This window comes from Xiphophorus hellerii, chromosome 23, assembly GCF_003331165.1.
Source record: "Xiphophorus hellerii strain 12219 chromosome 23, Xiphophorus_hellerii-4.1, whole genome shotgun sequence".
Lineage (NCBI taxonomy): Eukaryota > Metazoa > Chordata > Actinopteri > Cyprinodontiformes > Poeciliidae > Xiphophorus > Xiphophorus hellerii.
In genome coordinates, this window is record NC_045694.1 from 17,024,302 (window position 1) to 17,044,737 (window position 20,436).

The window sequence follows — 20,436 nt, forward strand, 5'->3', positions numbered from 1 at the left end:
ACTTGCGGTTAAGAAAGAAGAAAAGAACGAGCGACATACTTGTGTCAGAAAAGGTGAGTGATAAAAAAAATTGTTCACATGCTGCAAAAATGAAGGTTACGAGGTTAGCTATAAATTCGTTAAATCAGTCATTTGTGCATATCGCCAATGCTTAAATGACATCAATACAACTAAATGAAACAACACAAGTTTTAAGTTTAGCTGCTCCTTCAGTTTGAGCAAAAATTCCGAAAGACCTCAAACTTGAAATTGTTTGACAGGTTGCTTACACAGAATAGTTCCTACTACAGTACATGGTGACAAAACAAATCACACACACAGAATCAATATATCTTTATGGCAGTGTAACCAATCTCTACAAGTGTACGTTTTTTTAAAGTCACTAATGATATATTCTGTCCGATAGGATGCAAACGCTTCCTATTATTATCTTTATGAAAAGATAATAAATTACCTACCTCTTCAGATGTTCTCCTCCTGTCAGGCAACACTAGTGTATTGCATGACTTCCAGGTACTATAGTAGATCCAATACTCATTCTGGGTCCAACTAACATGTAGCGTTTGTCTCCAGATCTGTACTGGATGCTGTGACACAGTGTCCCATCATAATTAGTCTCTTGGAGATATTTAGAAGCAAAGTCTGGGGATTTGGAGCACTGCATAGCAATTAGGATGATGATACTGATGACAAAAAGAACTGAAACTGCGCCCAAAGTGATCATCAAATAAAAAGTTACGTTATCCTCCTCATCATCCGTTGCTACACTTTTAACATCAGAAGCTGCAAAAGCCTCTTTTGGTTCCACCAGTTTAACAATCACAGTAGCTGTTGCTGATAGTGAAACGTTGCCATTATCCTTGACCAGTATGACCAGTTTATGTTCAGCCTCGTCTGTCTCTGTGAATGAGCGAAGTGTTCTGATCTGTCCAGTGTAGCGGTCCAAACCAAACAGACTGTGGTCAGTAACTTCCTGCAGTGAAAACAGCAACCAGCCATTATATCCTATATCAGCGTCATAGGCTCTGACTTTAGTCACCAAGTGTCCTGCGTTCACGTTGCGTGGAATCTCCTCCACACCTTCAGCAGAACCATTGGAGCTGAGTGGATACAGGATGACTGGAGCGTTGTCGTTCTGATCCAGAATGAACACGTTCACTGTGACGTTGCTGCTCAGTGACGTAGTCCCAGAATCAGTGGCGACAACTTGGAACTGGAAAGTTTTTAGCGTTTCAAAGTCAAAACTCTTTAGCGCAAATATTTCTCCATTTTCCGAGTTGATGTTTAAAAAGGATGCTACACTATTTTCATTTATATCTCTACGGATACTGTATGAAATGACTGCGTTTTCGTTCAAATCATTGTCTGTGGCGCTAACAGAGAATATCGAACCTCCTGCAACGTTATTTTCCGCTATGTAAATTTGTAATACGTTATAGGAAAACTGAGGACTGTTGTCATTTACATCTGAAACTTCAATTTTTATGCTTTTAATGGTAGATAATGGGGGGTCACCGCAGTCAGTGATTTTTATTTGGATGTCATAATCTGACACCTCCTCTCTGTCCAAATTGTCTTTGACAACAACTGAATATATGTTTTCTTTATAAGACGGCTTTAATTCAAAAGGTACATCATTTATTATATTCGCTATTATTTTTCCATTCATGCCGGAATCTTTATCGGAAAAACTAAGTAATGATATAACCGTCCCCCGTTTTGAATCTTCAGATACAGTATTTGACAGGGACGTGACTTCAATTTCTGGTGGATTATCATTTACGTCTAAAATCTTTAATATCAATCGACACTCACCCGTTAATGGAGGCGTCCCTTTGTCTGATGCCTCAACATCCAGTTCATACGTGTTTTTTTCCTCATAATCCACTAAACCCTTTACGACTATTTCTCCCTTTACTTTGTCCAATTCAAAAATATCAAACACTTTGCGCAATAATGTTTTTCCAAGGTTGTACTCAATTTCCCCGTTGACTCCTTCGTCGACATCAGTCGCATTCATTCTAAACACTGTTGTACCGAGAGGAATATTTTCTTTTATTGACAACTGATAAATCTCCTGACTGAATACGGGACGGTTATCATTAATGTCCAAAACAATAATGTTGATATTTAATTTCCCGGACTTCGGAGGTTTACCGCCATCGACAGCCGTCACCACTAATTCGTGTTTGTCTTTTTGTTCTCTGTCTAACGACTTCTTAAGGATCAAAAATGGAATCATTCCTGTGTCGCTTTGACGTATGTTTATGTCAAAATATTCATTTGTTGTTAAAGTGTATGTACGAACTGAGTTTATTCCGGCGTCTGGATCGTGAGCATTGTGTAGCTGAAATCTCCGTCCAGGAAGCGTATGTTCCGCTATTTCTATTGTCTGCTGTGTTTCAGGAAAACTAGGAAAATTATCATTAACATCAGTAATTTCTACAGTGACATAGTGCATTTCCAAGGGGTTCTCGACCGAGGATTTTTTGCTCTACTAGACATGAGCCGCGGTCTTTACAGAGCTCCTCCCGGTCAATATGGCTAATGACGTATAGCGCCCCGTTATTCTGGTTTACTTCAAATATAGGATCCTTACTTCCAGACACTACACGAAATCGGCGTTCCGTTAAGAAGCTGATATCAAGTCCGAGGTCCTTTGCAACGTTGCCAACAACAGTTCCGTCTTTTACCTCCTCTGGGACCGAGTACCGTAATCTGAGCAGAAGCTTCTTTCTCTGATAAAAGGAGCAAAGCGAAATAAAAAGCCAGCCAGAAGCCATCCCTTCTCCGAGATTTCCTGTAGAAGTCCATATTGGTACAGCAATAACGTGTAATCCCAGCTGACTCTTAGTTCATTAAACGACTGTAGCAATATCTCAAGCTTAGCATGCTTTCAGAATCAAAAGCCTATTTTATACAGTGGCGTGGCTTATTGTCCTGATGCGATACACTGAGACCAAAAAAAAGAAAAGAAAGAAAGAAAAGGCTCTAAAGGGGTGGTAAGGATTGGTTAAGGATTTTCCAAACGGATAGTGACACCCAGAGGTCTTCAGTGAGAACGAGCATGTTTTGTAAAATTATTAACATATGTATATACTGCTATAATGTCATATTAAAAGAAGTGACTTTGGGTGTCTAAAGTCACAAAACGCATTCACTCTCTAGTATGTTCACTCTACCTTTGCAGCATTCCACAGCTAGTGAAAACTGTTTGAATCACTTATTATAGAACAGCTTGATTTCAGCACCATGGACAGCAAAGACCGCACCGACCAAAACATGGTGACAACCACGTCAGACTGCTTAGTATTTGGGTTTTGCTTGAAAACAAACAAACAAAACAACAACTAGCAAACAAAAAAACCTTTCTACTCTTCAACAATTGCTAAGTATGCAATGGAAAATACTTGGTTTACATCAAAAATTCCCATCAAAACTCAAAGTAAAACAGTTTATCTTTTTAAAACCTTCATAAAATACAGCAGAACTAATAAAAGCAGTTATTAAGCTTACCTCCTCAGATGTTCTTCTCCTGTCAGGAAGAACTAGTGTATTTGCATGACTTCCAGGTACTATAGTAGATCCAATACTCATTCTGGGTCCAACTAACATGTAGCGTTTGTCTCCAGATCTGTACTGGATGCTGTGACACAGTGTCCCATCATAATTAGTCTCCTGAAGATACTTAGACATATCGTCTGTAGATTTGGAGCACTGCATTGCAATCAGCACAATGATACTGATGATAAAAAGAACTGAAACTGTGCCCAAAGTGATCATCAGGTAAAAAATCACATTGTTATCCTCATCGTCCTGTGAGGCACTTTTGACATCAGAAGCTGCAAAAGCTTCTTTTGGTTCCACCAGTTTAACAATCACAGTAGCTGTTGCTGATAGTGAAACGTTTCCATTATCTTTGACCAGTATGACCAGTTTATGTTCAGCCTCATCTGTCTCTGTGAATGAGCGAAGTGTTCTGATCTGTCCAGTGTAGCGGTCCAAACCAAACAGACTGTGGTCAGTAACTTCCTGTAGTGAAAACAGCAACCAGCCATTATATCCTATATCAGCGTCATAGGCTCTGACTTTAGTCACCAAGTGTCCTGCGTTCACGTTGCGTGGAATTTCCTCCACACCTTCAGCAGAACCATTGGAGCTGAGTGGATACAGGATGACTGGAGCGTTGTCGTTCTGATCCAGAATGAACACGTTCACTGTGACGTTGCTGCTCAGTGACGGAGTCCCAGAATCAGTGGCGACAACTTGGAACTGGAAAGTTTTCAGAGTTTCAAAGTCGAAAACTTTTCATTGCTGATATTTGCCCTGTATCAGCATGTATGTTCAAAAATGATGTTATTTCCCTGTGACCCCCTTCACTTTTGAGCAACCGATAGGACAGGACAGCATTTTCGTTCAAGTCATTATCGAGCGCGCTTACAGAAAATATAGTTTCACCTGGAGCATTATTCTCCATTAAATACAACTGAAGAGGGTTTTGTAAAAACACAGGAGTGTTGTCATTTACATCCGACACCTGAATGATTAAAGTTTTTACAGTGGAGAGAGATGGCTCACCGCAATCTGTAGCTGTTATTGAGATATTATAATATGATAACGTTTCTCTGTCCAAATTGGCCTTTGTGACCAATGAGTACATATTTTCTTTATAGGATGGTTTTAATTCAAAAGGCACGTTATCTGTCAGACGATAAAGGACTTTGCCATTAAGACCAGAATCCCTGTCAGTGAAACTGATTAGAGCAATCACGGTACCATGCTTTGAATCCTCCGGGACCAGGCGGGATAGAGATGTAATGTCTATCTCTGGCTTATTGTCATTAACATCTTGGATCTTGATTATCACTCTACAGTCAGTGGTCATTGGTGGCTGGCCTTTGTCAGAAGCTTGCACGTCTAATTTGTAAACATTAACGGTCTCATAATCAATTAATCCGCTCACTCGAATTTCTCCTGTATTTGTGTTTAAACTAAATAGTTTTAGCAAGTCTGAATTAATATCAGTTCCAAAGGCATACTCTATGTCAGCGTTAGGTCCCTCGTCTAGATCAGTCGCTTCGACTTTTATTACAACCGTATCAATCACAGCATTTTCTTGCAAAACAGCAGAATAAACCTCTTTTGAAAAAATCGGTCTGTTATCGTTTGTGTCAAGAACCTTCACCGTAACGTTGAGTTGTGCTGATTGTGACGGCGCCCCTCCATCCATAGCCGTTAAAATTAAGCTGTGGTTTGTTTTCTGCTCTCTATCGAGTTGCCTCTGTAGAACTAGGAAGGGGATTTTATCCTCCCCTCTGTTTCGAATTTCCAAATGGAAATTGTCATTTTGACTCAGTTTATAGCGCTGGATTGAATTTATTCCCACATCTGGGTCGTGGGCGCCTGGCAATTGGAATCGGGTTCCCGTAGCTGTCTGCTCCGCTATTTCTATTACCTTTTCTTTTTCTGCAAAAGTCGGTGCATGGTCGTTTGCATCTATTATTTCGACAGAGACATAGTGGACCTCAAGGGGATTTTCAACAACAATTTTTAGATCGGTTAAACATGCAATATTTCTGTCACACAGCTGCTCTCGGTCAATATTCTGGCGCACATATAACATGCCGTTGTTCGGGTTTACCTCAAACAGCGCGCCGTGAGCTCCGGACACAATGCGAAAACGCCTACTCGTCAGCGTGCTGACATCGAGGCCTAAGTCCTTGGCCACATTTCCGATCACAGCTCCCACTTTAACCCCCTCCGATGTGGAATATTTAATCTGTGCTAAAGTCAGCCCCGTATTCCCGAAAAACAGCAGCAAAAACAGAGCACGAGACCAATATATCATTGTGCCGTTTTATCCTTTTTCTCCGTTGACATAATCATAAAAATGTCCGTCCACAAATTGCCTTCGGGGAAAAATAAATCCAGTATTTCTAAGATAAGATTCCGACAATGATAGTAGCATGGAGTACGTGCTGTTCACTTCCAAATCATCACCATTCTTTGTCCAAATAGACAAAAAAAGAAAAAGAAGAATTTGCAAGGGGCAGAGCCTGCTGGGATTGAAGGCTAAATTGTTGCCTAATGTAACACTGACACCTAGTGAGTCAACCAATGGACACAATGTCTGATTAGAACAGGGAAAGGATACAAACAATATCGAATAATCAGAGACTTTGATCTGCAAATGACACGCTTCCCCCAAAATTGACACAATTATTTTGAACTCAAAGTTCAGTCAATTTTAAACAGTCTATAACAATCCTTACAAAACTCAAATAAAAAGCAACAGGAAGTAACTTATCCTCACAAAAGCATCACTAACTCGAAGTAAAGTGTTTGCTTTGAACTGGGATTTTATGAAAAGCTTCACATCAAGTCAGGACCACTGGACAGCGAAATGAGCTTGATACCCTGCTCCCCAGTGTCCAATGTCCAGCATGTGTTTGGTGTTACACTCTTGCTGCACATCTGGTTTAAATGAAAGTGTGATCAACAAGATTGTGGAGCAATTGAAGGCATGACATGGTAATGCAATAATTTGAATTAGCAGGGCAAGAGAAGGAAAACATTTGAATAACATAGGACAGTTGGCTCATAAGACCAGAGTTGAGAAACTCTGAGTTAAAGGACTTAATCTGGATCTTACAGTGTCACTATAAAATAAAAATCCTAAAAGAAATAGATCTAGTGCATCTTAGACAATGTCACAACCTAATACATCTACTGAGAAGCACAACAAAATTTAAATTGCAAGTGAGCTCTTCTAAAGACACAAAAAATGTAAAGAGAAAAACAACAACAATGTTTTTTTGCTATTAAATATCTACAAAAAAGCGAATTACAGCATCCCAGCATTATTTCATACTATAAATTAGTCTTACCTCTTCAGATGTTCTCCTCCTGTCAGGTAGCACTAGTGTATTTGCATGACTTCCAGGTACTATAGTAGATCCAATACTCATTCTGGGTCCAACTAACATGTAGCGTTTATCTCCAGATCTGTACTGGATGCTGTGACACAGTGTCCCATCATAATTAGTCTCTTGGAGATATTTAGAAGAATAGTCTGTGGATTTGGAGCACTGCATTGCAATTAGGACGATGATACTGATGATAAACAAAACAGAAACGGCGCCCAAAGTGATCATCAGGTAAAAAGTCACATGATCATCGTCATCATCCTTTGCTGCACTTTTGACATCAGAAGCTGCAAAAGCCTCTTTTGGTTCCACCAGTTTAACAATCACAGTAGCTGTTGCTGATAGTGAAACGTTGCCATTATCTTTGACCATTATGACCAGTTTATGTTCAGCCTCGTCTGTCTCTGTGAATGAGCGAAGTGTTCTGATCTGTCCAGTGTAGCGGTCCAAACCAAACAGACTGTGGTCAGTAACTTCCTGTAGTGAAAACAGCAACCAGCCATTATATCCTATATCAGCGTCATAAGCTCTGACTTTAGTCACCAAGTGTCCTGCGTTCACATTGCGTGGAATCTCCTCCACACCTTCAGCAGAACCATTGGAGCTGAGTGGATACAGGATGACTGGAGCGTTGTCGTTCTGATCCAGAATGAACACGTTCACTGTGACGTTGTTGCTGAGTGACGGAGTCCCAGAATCAGTGGCGACAACTTGGAACTGGAAGGTTTTTAGAGTTTCAAAGTCGAAACTTTTAAGTGCTGATATTTCTCCATTTTCTGAATTTATACTAAGGAAGGATATGACACTGTTCTGTTGACCGTCTCTTGCAGTACGATAAGCAATAGCTGCATTATCACTTAAGTCTTTGTCAGATGCGCTCACACCAAATATGACAGTTCCAGGGACATTGTTTTCTGGCAGGTAAATGTTTATTGGATTTTGGGAGAATTGAGGACTGTTGTCATTTATGTCGGTTACTTGTAGGTTAAGTAGTTTTTACAGTTGATAGTGGAGGGTCACCACAGTCCGTTGCTTTTATTAGTAATATTATAATGTGTAATCTCTTCTCGATCCAAATAAGTCCTTCGTTACAATTGAATATGTGTTCTCCTTATAAGAAGGCTTAAGGTCAAAGGGAACGTCTGATATAATGCTTCGTCATTATTTTTCCATTGAGACCTGAATCTTTGTCTTTCACACTAATCAGAGAAATCACAGTGCCAGGCTTTGAGTCTTCAGACACGGTGTTTGAGAGAGATGTAATATCAATTTCAGGTGGATTATCATTCATATCTTTTATTTTTACAATAACTCTACACTCACCCGTTAATGGAGGTGTTCCTTTATCTGATGCCTCAATATCCAGTTTATAAACGTCATTTTCTTCATAGTCAACAGCACCTTTAACTCTGATATGTCCAGTTATTTTGTCCAGTTCAAAAATATCGTAGACATTTTTCTTCAGTGTTTTTACCAAGACTGTATTCAATTTGACCTATTAGCTGCCTTCGTCTGGATCAGTTGCATTTATTCTTAACACTGACGTGCCAACTGGAATGTTTTCTAGTATTTCAACTTCATACTGTTTCCACACTAAATTTTGGACGATTATCATTACTGTCAAGAACAATAATTGAAATATTTAGTGTCCCTGATCGTGGAGGTTTACCTCCATCAACTTCCTGTTAAATGCAGCAAATGACGACTTTTTTGTTCCCTGTCTAGGGACTTTTTTAGCACCAGAAACGGTATTTTATCGTCGTCACTCACACGAATATCTATTTCAAAATGTTCATTTGAGGTCAGTACGTACGTACGTATGGAATTAGATCCAGAATCAGGGATCACGGGCAGCAGTGCAATTGAAATCGTCTTCCGGGCAGTGTTTGTTCAACAATCTCAAACCTCTGTTCCTTTTCTGGAAAGACCGGGGAGTGATCATTTACATCCTTAATTTCAACTACAACGTAATGTATTTCCAAAGGGTTTTCTATGATGATCTTCAGTTCCATTAAGCATGCGCCACTTCCCCGACAGAGCTCCTCTCGGTCGATTTTCCGAACAACATAAAGGTCCCCGTTGTCCTGGTTTACGTCAAAAAATGCGTTATCGTTTTCAGACACCACACGGAGCCGACGGTACTTCAGAGAAGACATTTCAAGGCCGAGATCCTTTGCGACATTACCCACAACAGCACCATCCTTCACTTCTTCTGCAACAGAATATCTTGTTTCTGCCAAAACCCGGTTTCCAACAAACAGCAGTATGGTCAAACGAAAAGCACACCGGACGTAATTCCTCATTTGATTCGGCGTCCCGGTTCCCATTATCCAGCAGCAGGACAACAATATGCTACAGCATTTCATATAGATGGCCGCTAATGGTTAAATACAAAGCCTAGTGGAATCGAGAGGCAAACCCAGATTTGATGCCTTCCCTCCTCCTTTCGGGTGAAACAAAAGATTTCTGGAGCGAGTTTTGTCTGGTTTCTTAGAATACTGCTGACACCTAGAGGGTACTTTGGAATGGTGAAATAATAAATGCAATATCTTGCAACACGAATCGGGAAGCAAAAATTAATCCAGCGAAGCTCTAAAGAGCTGCTTTAAAAAAAAACACACGCACACAAACCGGCCAGAAAAAAATAAACCAAGAAGTTATTTTCTTAGCAGTAAGGTTAACTGGATTAAGCAATTATCGAAAGGAAGGATGACAACGTGTAAAAAATAAAAAGTGAAAACAAAACGAAGACATCCTTAGCTATGCAAGAGACGTTGGCAAGCGTTCATAAGGAGGAAAATTTCTATATTTATATGTATTTAATTAAAAATACGCTTTTAAACCGGTCGGACTCGGACTAATTACCTTTTTGTTGTTCTATTTGTGCATATCAACTAAGAACAAGCTGGTAAAAATAAGAAGCACGAAAACTGCAAACCAGGCGGAAGTGCTGAAAATATCGCTCCGATGGGGATTCAGTTCTTATTCTAGTGACAGGAGCATTAGGAATAAAATAAATAATGAAATGATTTAACTGAGGGAATTGTGAAGCAATTCGTAAAATCACACACAAAAAACTAGCACAACATAAGTAAGCACCCATACTGGAAATACGGTATAAACATTTGGAGAATGTAAAACACTTGCAAGACATGCATGTAAAGATATCGTTTCTAACTCTTACCTCTTCAGATTCCCTCCTTCTGTCAGGTAGCATGAGTGTATTTGCATGACTTCCAGGTACTATAGTAGATCCAATACTCATTCTGGGTCCAACTAACATGTAGCGTTTGTCTCCAGATCTGTACTGGATGCTGTGACACAGTGTCCCATCATAATTAGTCTCTTGGAGATATTTAGAAGTGTAGTCCGTGGATTTGGAGCACTGCATTGCGATCAGCACGATGATACTGATGATAAACAAAACTGAAACGGCGCCCAAAGTGATCATCAGGTAAAAAGTCACATTATCCTCCTCATTCTCCGTTGATGCACTTTTAACATCAGAAGCTGCAAAAGCTTCTTTTGGTTCCACCAGTTTAACAATCACAGTAGCTGTTGCTGAGAGTGAAACGTTGCCATTATCTTTGACCAGTATGACCAGTTTATGTTCAGCCTCGTCTGTCTCTGTGAATGAGCGAAGTGTTCTGATCTGTCCAGTGTAGCGGTCCAAACCAAACAGACTGTGGTCAGTAACTTCCTGCAGTGAAAACAGCAACCAGCCATTATATCCTATATCAGCGTCATAGGCTCTGACTTTAGTCACCAAGTGTCCTGCGTTCACGTTGCGTGGAATCTCCTCCACACCTTCAGCAGAACCATTGGAGCTGAGTGGATACAGGATGACTGGAGCGTTGTCGTTCTGATCCAGAATGAACACGTTCACTGTGACGTTGCTGCTCAGTGACGGAGTCCCAGAATCAGTGGCGACAACTTGGAACTGGAAAGTTTTCAGAGTCTCAAAATCGAAACTTTTCAGCGCAGATATTTCTCCATTTTCCGAGTTGACGTTTAAAAATGCAATAATTTTCGATTGGCTTCCTTCTTCTCTAACTAAATGATAACTTACAGCTGAATTTTCCTCCAGATCGTTATCAGAAGCAGATACGGAATATATTGGGTTTCCCGGGACGTTGTTTTCTGTCAGATAAAGTTCAATTGGATTACATAGAAATTGCGGTGCATTATCATTTGTATCTGACACGTCAATGCTCAGAGTTTTAAATGTAGATAGAGGAGGCTGACCACTGTCAGTAGCTGTTATGGTGATGTCATAATGCGAAACTGACTCTCGATCCAAATGTTGTTTTAAAACTAAAGAATACATGTTATCCTGAAACGATGGTTTTAAATCAAACGGCAGGTTGTCAGAAAGGCTACAAATGACTTTACCGTTTAAACCTGAATCCTGGTCTGTGATGCTGATTAAAGAAACTACAGCGCCAGGTCTGGAGCTCTCTGAAACCTGCTTAGAAAGAGATGTGACTTCAATTTCAGGTTTGTTATCATTTTCGTCCAGCACATTGATGAGGACGGTACAATCCGCACCCATAGGAGGCGTTCCTTTGTCATTTGCACGTATTTCTAATTTATAAACTTCATATTTTTCAAAATCTATGACTCCTTTTACTCTGATTTCACCACTGACTTTGTCCAAGCTAAACATCTCATGTACTTGAGGGTCATGTTCACCACCGAAAAAATATTCAACTTCTGCATTTAAACCAATATCCAGATCAGTAGCATTAACAGTAATTACCCTCGTATCCCGTTTTACATTTTCTGGTAATATTATTGAGTATACCTCTTGCGTGAAGACGGGATGATTATCGTTTGAATCGAGGACAGTTATTGTGACATTTAGAGTTCCTGATCTTGGAGGATTCCCACCGTCTAATGCTGTCAAGATCAATTTGTGTTCATTATGTTTTTCTCTATCAAGAGGTTTTTGCAAAACTAAATGTGGTACTTTGTCATTTCCCCTGTCCCGAATTTGTAAACCGAAGTATTCATTCTGGCTTAATTTATACACACGTATAGTGTTAACGGCAACATCTGGATCGCGAGCAGTTGGTAACTGGAAACGTCTGCCTGCCTGAGTAGACTCAGCAATTTCAATTTTCTTTTCATTCTCTTGAAAAGTTGGCGCATTATCGTTTATGTCCGAAATCTCGATTGCGACATAATGTATTTCCATGGGATTCTCAGCTACTAATTTTAAATTCATCAAACAAGGCGAAATGTTTTCACAAAGAGTTTCTCTGTCTATATTCTGGTGCACATACATTACGCCATTGTTCTGGTTGACATCGAACTGACCGTCTCTTATTCCCGAAACAATGCGAAATCGTCTTTCTCCCAGGGTGTTGACGTCCAGCCCGAGATCCTTTGCGATATTTCCAACGACAGATCCTACTTTTACTTCCTCTGGAATTGAATATTTTATCTGGGCTGAAACCATCGGAAAGCAGCCCAGCATCAAAGATACGCTGACGGCAACCCAACAACCCTGTGATCCTCGGCTTTGTCCTTCTTGTCTCATCATTCCAGTTCAAGGGGTGTTAAGAAATAATAATTTAAAAAAACTCTTCTCACAGGTTCTCCAAGCACACTTGTACGTAGACAATTTGTTGTTATTATAACGTAATAAGCCTTTACATCATATCAATTTTCTACAACGCAGCAACGTTTTCTCCTTCAGTAAGCTCGCTCTCCTTTCTGGTGAGTAGAACAAAACCTTTGTGAAGGGCAGGGCCAACCATAACTCACCAATTTATGCTGAGATGACTCTGACACCTAGTGGACTAAGCACACTACAATATGTATACAAAAATAAAATAAAATAGAGGCATACCGCTGTTTCCACTTTAAATAAATAAGTTTTACCAACCTCAGAATTCTGTACAGCTATAGCAATAACATTTTTGAAATTACAGAAAGTCATATCAGTTTGTAACTGCTTGAAGTTCGGTTGAATTGACAAACTGCCAACGTTTTGCGGTTTGTTTGAATTTGGTGATCCTGGCTGTGTGCAAAAATTGTTCACGGGATACATATTTAAAGAAAATAAATTTTAAAAAATCTGAATTCCGGTGAAAAGTGAAATTTGTTATACATTTCTTATGATAACCTCATCTAAACACAGATCGTGTGTCCTTGAAGTTATTCCTCTTAAAATTTAAATAAATAACTCTGCACTAGATTTAATATGTAGATGATGATAAGTTTGTGATTGGTTAAAATAATTAAACTATGATTTTTTTTTTTCAACGTCTAATAAAACTTAAAAAATTACATCAAATATCTAGTCCGTCTTTAAAGATGACAGCAGCTAAAATTACCGCAGATATTTCCTCACCAGCACGGATGACGTTACCAGAACAGTAAAAAATTGTATGATTTTCTTAGATTTTAACAGAATTATGTAGGTTTGATTTAAAAATAATTTTCGCGTTAGATGAATACTTTCAGACCTGAAAATTGTCAGTGCCCATTTAGAATTAGATTTCCTTTTGAACATGTAAAATATTAGCTGGTATTTTAAACATCGAAATCTAGACTTAAAATACATTTTTGCCACAGCAAAACACAACCAAATTAACATAAACAAAAAAAAAAGAAGAAAAGTCAAGAATGATATAATGGCCTAGTGGGAAATCTTGGTTGTTTAATAAACACACATATTGTCATGAAGTGGTGAAGCAGACACGGTAGACCCCGGTTGAAATGAGAAGATTATTTAATGGTGAAAAATTATCCAAAATGACGCGGTCCAAAAGCACAATCCCAATAACAGTCCAACTACCAGGCAGCATGGCTGAGCGGAAGCTTGGCCCGACGAGGAACAAGGAACACAGGTGGGGTTAAATACACAGAGGGTAATCACGGAAACGAGACACACCTGGGAATGATCAAGGGGAAGACAGGACAACACGGAGACTCAGAAACACAGAAAACTCAAAATAAACACCCTGAAAAACTCAAATAAACACAGAAAAAGCCAATCTTGACAAATATGTCAATTAAGCCAAACAAAAGATAAAATAAAAAAATAAAATCCGAGGGACATAAGATCATACTAAAAGCGAAAAAGAAATTAATATTGAAATCCAGCCACACCATATGCCTACTAGCCGAAATAAATTAATCTATTTTCAGTCAAGAATGATCAAACAGGCACTTACAGTTTGAACTGCCTTACATTTATTTTTCTAGGTCGCACTATGGTTTAGTTAAGTAGATAAATGTATTATGGAAAATAAATAATCGTATGTTGCTGTAATATATCTCATTAGAATACATTTTAAAATATTTGTCAAAAGTAAGAGTTTTAAATTTTTCATATCAAAACAATGTGAAACATCTGGAGCATACCGATGTAGAGCAGTGGACACATTTACATTTGTAAATATAATGGCTTAGATTGCATTTTGTCACACTCACATATTAGAATTTAAAACAAACATTACCTCTTCAGATGTTCTCCTCCTGTCAGGTAACACCAACGTGTTTGCATGACTTCCAGGTACTATAGTAGATCCAATACTCATTCTGGGTCCAACTAACATGTAGCGTTTGTCTCCAGATCTGTACTGGATGCTGTGACAAAGTGTCCCATCATAATTAGTCTCTTGGAGATATTTAGAAGTATAGTCTGTGGATTTGGAGCACTGCATAGGCAATCAGCACAATCATGCTGATAATAAACAGAACTGAAACTCCGCCCAAAGTGATCATCAGGTAAAAAGTCACATGATCATCGCCATCATCCTTTGCATGCACTTTTAACATCAGAAGCTGCAAAAGCCTCTTTTGGTTCCACCAGTTTAACAATCACAGTAGCTGTTGCTGAGAGTGAAATGTTGCCATTGTCTTTGACCAGTATGACCAGTTTATGTTCAGCCTCGTCTGTCTCTGTGAATGAGCGAAGTGTTCTGATCTGTCCAGTGTAGCGGTCCAAACCAAACAGACTGTGGTCAGTAACTTCCTGTAGTGAAAACAGCAACCAGCCATTATATCCTATATCAGCGTCATAGGCTCTGACTTTAGTCACCAAGTGTCCTGCGTTCACGTTGCGTGGAATCTCCTCCACACCTTCAGCAGAACCATTGGAGCTGAGTGGATACAGGATGACTGGAGCGTTGTCGTTCTGATCCAGAATGAACACGTTCACTGTGACGTTGCTGCTGCAGTGACGGAGTCCCAGAATCAGTGGCGACAACTTGGAACTTGGAAAGTTTTCAGAGTTTCGAAGTCGAAAACTTTTCAGCGCAGATATTTGTCCGTTTTCAGCGTTTATGTTTATAAATGACAAAATGTCTGTTTTCCTTCCTTCTTTCGCAATTTTATATGAAATATCCGCGTTTCCGTCCTCATCTTTGTCTGTGGCACCGACAGAAAATATTGACATGCCAGCGGGGTTATTTTCTGGAAGGTAAAATAGCAATGGGTTTTGGTGGAAAATCGGACTGTTGTCATTTACATCAGATATCCGTATTGTTATTGTTTTCATATGTGACAGTGGAGGGTCACCGCAGTCCGTCGCTGTTATTGTAATATCATATTCAGACACTTCTTCCCGATCTAAAATACCTTTCGTCACAACTGAATAAATGTTTTCCTTAAAAGATGACTTTAGTTCGAAAGGCACATCTGAGGATATGCTTAGTGTTGTTTTCCCATTTTGACCAGAATCTTTATCTGTAACACTAAGTAGAGCAATGACACTGCCAGGCTTTGAGTCCTCAGACACAGTGTTTGACACGGAGGTGATTTCAATTTGGGGCGGATTGTCATTCATATCTTTTATCTTTATATTTACTCGACACACAGCCTTTAACGGAGGCGTCCCTTTATCTGTTGCCTCAACATCCAGTTTATAAACGTCATGCTCTTCATAGTTCAGTATTCCCTTGACTTTTATCTCTCCTGTTTTTTTGTCAAGTTCAAAGATTTCGTAAACTTTTCTCTTGAGTGTTTTTCCGAGACTGTATTCAATTTCACCGTTCACGCCTTCATCTGGATCCGTCGCATTTAGTTTGCATAACACCGTGCCCAATGGAACATTTTCCTGTATTTCAATTTCGTATGTCTCCTGACTAAATTTCGGACGGTTATCATTGCTGTCAAGAACAATTACAGAAATATTCAGACTCCCTGATCTGCGAGGTTTACCACCATCGAGCGCTGTTAGATGCAACAAATGACTCGTTCTTTGTTCTCTATCCAGGGATTTTTTCAGCACCAAAAATGGTATTTTATCATCATCACTCTGACGAATATCTAATTCAAAGTGATCGTTTGGTGTTAACACATAATTGCGAACAGAGTTGGATCCTGCATCAGGATCACGAGCAGCGTGCAGCTGAAATCTGGCCCCTGGTAATGTTTGCTCAAATATTTCAAACTCTTGCTCTTTTTCAGGGAAGCTAGGCGAGTGATCATTTACATCAGCGATTTCCACAGCCACGTAGTGCATTTCCAAAGGGTTTTCGACTAAAATTTTTAGGTCAATTAAGCACGCACCACTCCCTTGACACAGATCCTCCCTGTCGATTTTCTTATGAACAAAAAGATCCCCGGTGTCCTGGTTCACCTCAAACAATGCTTCATTTGATCCGGTGACGACACGAAAACGTCGGCTGGATAACAATAAAACATCAAGACCAAGATCCTTGGCGACATTTCCAACAACTGATCCCTCTTTCACCTCTTCTGGAACCGCGTATCGAATCTGAGCAGAGGCCCGCTTTCCGACAAAAAGCAAAAAAAATATTTGAAGCAAAAGCAAACCACAATTCCGTCTTTGGCTACGTCTGTAGATCCCCATCGTCCTATCACAAATTGTAGAAAGGACTTCAAAAATAAAGTGGCCAAAATAAGACCTTCATGTCTCCACTGAACATGTTAAAGAGGCACAAAGCAAACCACGAACCCCGATGTGTGACTTTACGTGCTAAACAAAAGCTTTCGAGAGGAAGGAAGACCAGAGTTTCCCGATGCTGCAGTGACACCCTGAGTTTATCCAGTGCATCATTTTAAATGTCTGGACCCAAAAAAAGTTATTTCATTGCGAATTGGATGTAGTTTAGTGTTAATTTCTTTCACATCCTATTTAATGAAGAAAAATGTAGGGCTACTTCACTGGACTACTAACACAATGTAAGCATGAATTGTTTTTTTTTATTCAAGCTAGCAGTTTTTTTCCCAGGTAAACTTCATGATTCAAATAATACACTTTTTTTAAACATAACACTCAAATGAATATAGCCAAAGAAAATGCCTTAAAACCATGTCATCTATTAGTGTCAAGCTATAATAATAGGAATGTATTTTTATAAAATAAGAGTGAGTTTAGAAAGCATGTGTTGAACCAAAACGAATTTTATTTTTAGTTTTATTTGAAAAGGGAGAGAGATGGAGAGTGCTTGCTAACAGACAGTTAATAGACACGAAAAAACGAAAAAACTTTGATTTCAGCACCCTGGAGAGTATCCCTACTTTTCAAAGATTGTTTTTACATGCATAAAGTAGCAATTAGTGGTTGCACAGAATATTAAAACATTTTCCTAAATATTAACTGGTTTAAATGTCCTACCTCTTCAGATGTTATCCTTCTGTCAGGCAGCACTGAGAGTGTTTGCATGACTTCCAGGCACTATAGTAGATCCAATACTCATTCTGGGTCCAACTAACATGTAGCGTTTGTCTCCAGATCTGTACTGGATGCTGTGACACAGTGTCCCATCATAATTAGTCTCTTGGAGATATTTAGAAGTATAGTCTGTGGATTTGGAGCACTGCATAGCAATTAGGACGATGATACTGATGATAAACAAAACTGAAACTGCGCCCAAAGTGATCATCAGGTAAAAAGTCACATCATCATCGTCATCATCCTTTGCTGCACTTTTAACATCAGAAGCTGCAAAAGCCTCTTTTGGTTCCACCAGTTTGACAATCACAGTAGCTGTTGCTGATAGTGAAACGTTTCCATTATCTTTGACCATTATGACCAGTTTATGTTCAGCCTCGTCTGTCTCTGTGAATGAGCGAAGTGTTCTGATCTGTCCAGTGTAGCGGTCCAAACCAAACAGACTGTGGTCAGTAACTTCCTGCAGTGAAAACAGCAACCAGCCATTATATCCTATATCAGCAGTCATAGGCTCTGACTTTAGTCACCAAGTGTCCTGCGTTCACGTTGCGTGGAATCTCCTCCACACCTTCAGCAGAACCATTAGAGCTGAGTGGATACAGGATGACTGGAGCGTTGTCGTTCTGATCCAGAATGAACACGTTCACTGTGACGTTGCTGCTGAGTGACGGAGTCCCAGAATCAGTGGCGACAACTTGGAACTGGAAAGTTTTTAGAGTCTCAAAGTCAAAACTTTTCAGCGCAGATATTTCTCCATTTTCTGAATTAACGTTTAAAAACGCAGTGATTGTCGATTTGCTTCTCTCCTGTCTAACTAAATGATAACTTATAGCTCCATTTTCGTCCAAGTCTTTATCAGAAGCAGACACAGAAATTAATGAATTTCCTGGCACATTGTTCTCTGTCAGATACAGCTCAATTGGATTATTTCCAAATTCCGGCGCATTGTCATTTATATCTGACACATAAATACTCAGAGTTTTAAATGTAGATAAGGGCGGATGACCACAATCAGTAGCTTTTATCATTATATCATAATGCGAAACTGACTCTCGATCTAAATGCTGTTTTAAAATTAAAGAGTACATATTTTCCTGAAACGATGGTTTTAGATCAAACGGTATGTCACTTGAAAGACTACATATTACTTTACCGTTTAAACCTGAGTCCTTGTCTGTAACACTGATTAAAGAAACTACAGTACCAGGCTTGGAATTCTCTGAAACCTGCTTAGAAAGAGATGTGACCTCAATTTCAGGTTTGTTGTCATTTTCATCAAGGATTTTGATGATCACCCTGCAAGTCACTGCTCATTGGAGGGTATCCTCTGTCTGATGCCTGAACATCTAACTTAAACACATCAACTTCTTCAAAGTCAATTCCCCCTTTTACTGTAATTTCACCTGTGACTTTATCTAAACTAAACGTTTCATATATTTTTGGATCAAGTTCACCACCAATACTATACTCAATTTCTCCGTTTGCACCTTCATCTAAATCTGCTGCATTAACTGTAATGAACACTCATATCAACTTTTGTATTTTCAGGAATTGTTACCGTGTATACTTCTTGACTGAATGTTGGGTGATTATCGTTTGAATCGAGAACAACAACTGTAACATTGACAGTGCCTGTTTTGGGGGGATTTCCACCGTCTAACGCTGTCAGAATCAGTTTGTGCTCGTTGTTTTTCTCTCGATCAAGAGATTTTTGCAAAACCAAAAATGGGATTTTATCCTCTCCTCTTTCCCTGATTTGTAAACTGAAATGTTCGTTTTGGGTCAGTTTGTAAACACGCACCGTATTTAGAGCAACATCAGGATCGTGAGCGGTGGGTAACTGGAAACGTTTTCCTGGCGGAGTTGACTCAGAAATTTCGAATATTTTTTCTTTCTCCTGAAAGATCGGTGAATTGTCATTTACGTCAGTGATTTCAACTCCAACATAATGTATTCTCCATCGGATTTTCTGCTACTATCTTCAGGTTAATCATACATGGGGAAATACTCTCACAGAGTCTCTCTCTGTCGATTGTTTCATGCACGTACAGAGCGCCATTGTTTGGATTTACTTTAAACTGAACATCATCGGCTCCTGAAACAATACGGAACTGTCTCTCCTCCAACGTAGAGATGTCCACACCAAGATCCTTTGCAATATTCCCAACAACAGATCCCACATTCGCTTGCTCTGGAATTGAGTATTTTATCTGTGCTGAAATTAGCTGCATGCAGCCGAGGATTACAGAACAACCGAGAGCCACCCACCAAGAACATATTCCCCGGCTTTGTCCTTCTGCTCCCATGGTTCCGTCCCCGATTAAAACAGAAAAATATCCAATCACAGTTCATTACACGCAAAAAAAAACGCCTTAGTGTTTCAAGTATCACGCTGGCATAGACTCCTTTCTGACCGATCCACGCAGTGGTTAAGATGGCAAATATCTGTATCTAAAGAAAGCGTCTTTACTCTTCACTTGAAAGAGAGCCTCCATTCAATGGGCAGGGCTAACACTATAACACAACAATTTATGCTGATATGATACTGACATCTTGTGGACTGATTACAAGACACTTTTTCACGAAAGCTTGTAACATATTTGTTCGTTTTCACTAAGCATTTTTTTTTTTTTATCGTTTAGAGACATTTATTTAATTCAATTGTATGTCTGTGCCCATATGTTTCAAACGTTTTCATTGTTTATTGTACATTTATTAGGTTACCTGTCCTAATCGTGTAATCGTTGACACTGGATGATTTACTATATTTTTTAAAAATGTCTACCACATATCCAACACATTCTCACTCCCGACTCGTCATATATTAACGAGTCGGGACGATTTCTGACCATGCGT

General features: G+C 39.4%; 3 protein-coding genes and 3 pseudogenes across 3 annotated transcripts; all 6 read right to left on the reverse strand.

Moving 5' to 3' along the window:
• Positions 1-388: 388 nt before the first annotated feature.
• Positions 389-2,592, reverse strand: LOC116715008 (protocadherin alpha-3-like). Its single transcript, XM_032555823.1, has one exon. It carries the CDS (start codon positions 2,459-2,461, stop codon positions 491-493), a length of 1,971 nt encoding a protein of 656 aa, XP_032411714.1. The 5' UTR covers positions 2,462-2,592; the 3' UTR covers positions 389-490.
• Positions 2,593-4,194: 1,602 nt separating this feature from the next.
• On the reverse strand, positions 4,195-6,182 carry LOC116715013 (protocadherin alpha-3-like). The gene has a single exon (XM_032555828.1). The coding sequence runs from the start codon at positions 5,846-5,848 to the stop codon at positions 4,292-4,294; it is 1,557 nt and encodes a 518-aa protein (XP_032411719.1). The 5' UTR covers positions 5,849-6,182; the 3' UTR covers positions 4,195-4,291.
• Positions 6,183-6,547: 365 nt separating this feature from the next.
• On the reverse strand, positions 6,548-9,386 carry LOC116714987 (protocadherin alpha-6-like; annotated as a pseudogene).
• A 434-nt stretch (positions 9,387-9,820) lies between these two features.
• On the reverse strand, positions 9,821-12,638 carry LOC116714893 (protocadherin alpha-8-like). Its single transcript, XM_032555690.1, has 2 exons — positions 10,074-12,638; positions 9,821-9,831 (listed from the first exon to the last, which is right to left on the reverse strand). Exons 1-2 carry the CDS (start codon positions 12,469-12,471, stop codon positions 9,821-9,823), a joined length of 2,409 nt encoding a protein of 802 aa, XP_032411581.1. The 5' UTR covers positions 12,472-12,638.
• A 1,712-nt stretch (positions 12,639-14,350) lies between these two features.
• LOC116714997 (protocadherin alpha-8-like) lies at positions 14,351-16,900 on the reverse strand (annotated as a pseudogene).
• A 471-nt stretch (positions 16,901-17,371) lies between these two features.
• LOC116715003 (protocadherin alpha-8-like) lies at positions 17,372-20,167 on the reverse strand (annotated as a pseudogene).
• Between the last annotated feature and the right edge of the window lie 269 nt (positions 20,168-20,436).

Excerpts from the sequence above, each read along its gene's own strand:
- LOC116715008 (XM_032555823.1), bottom strand. The coding sequence starts at position 2,461 with ATGCACTATGTCACTGTAGAAATTACTGATGTTAATGATAATTTTCCT.
- LOC116715013 (XM_032555828.1), bottom strand. The coding sequence starts at position 5,848 with ATGATATATTGGTCTCGTGCTCTGTTTTTGCTGCTGTTTTTCGGGAAT.
- LOC116714893 (XM_032555690.1), bottom strand. The coding sequence starts at position 12,471 with ATGATGAGACAAGAAGGACAAAGCCGAGGATCACAGGGTTGTTGGGTT.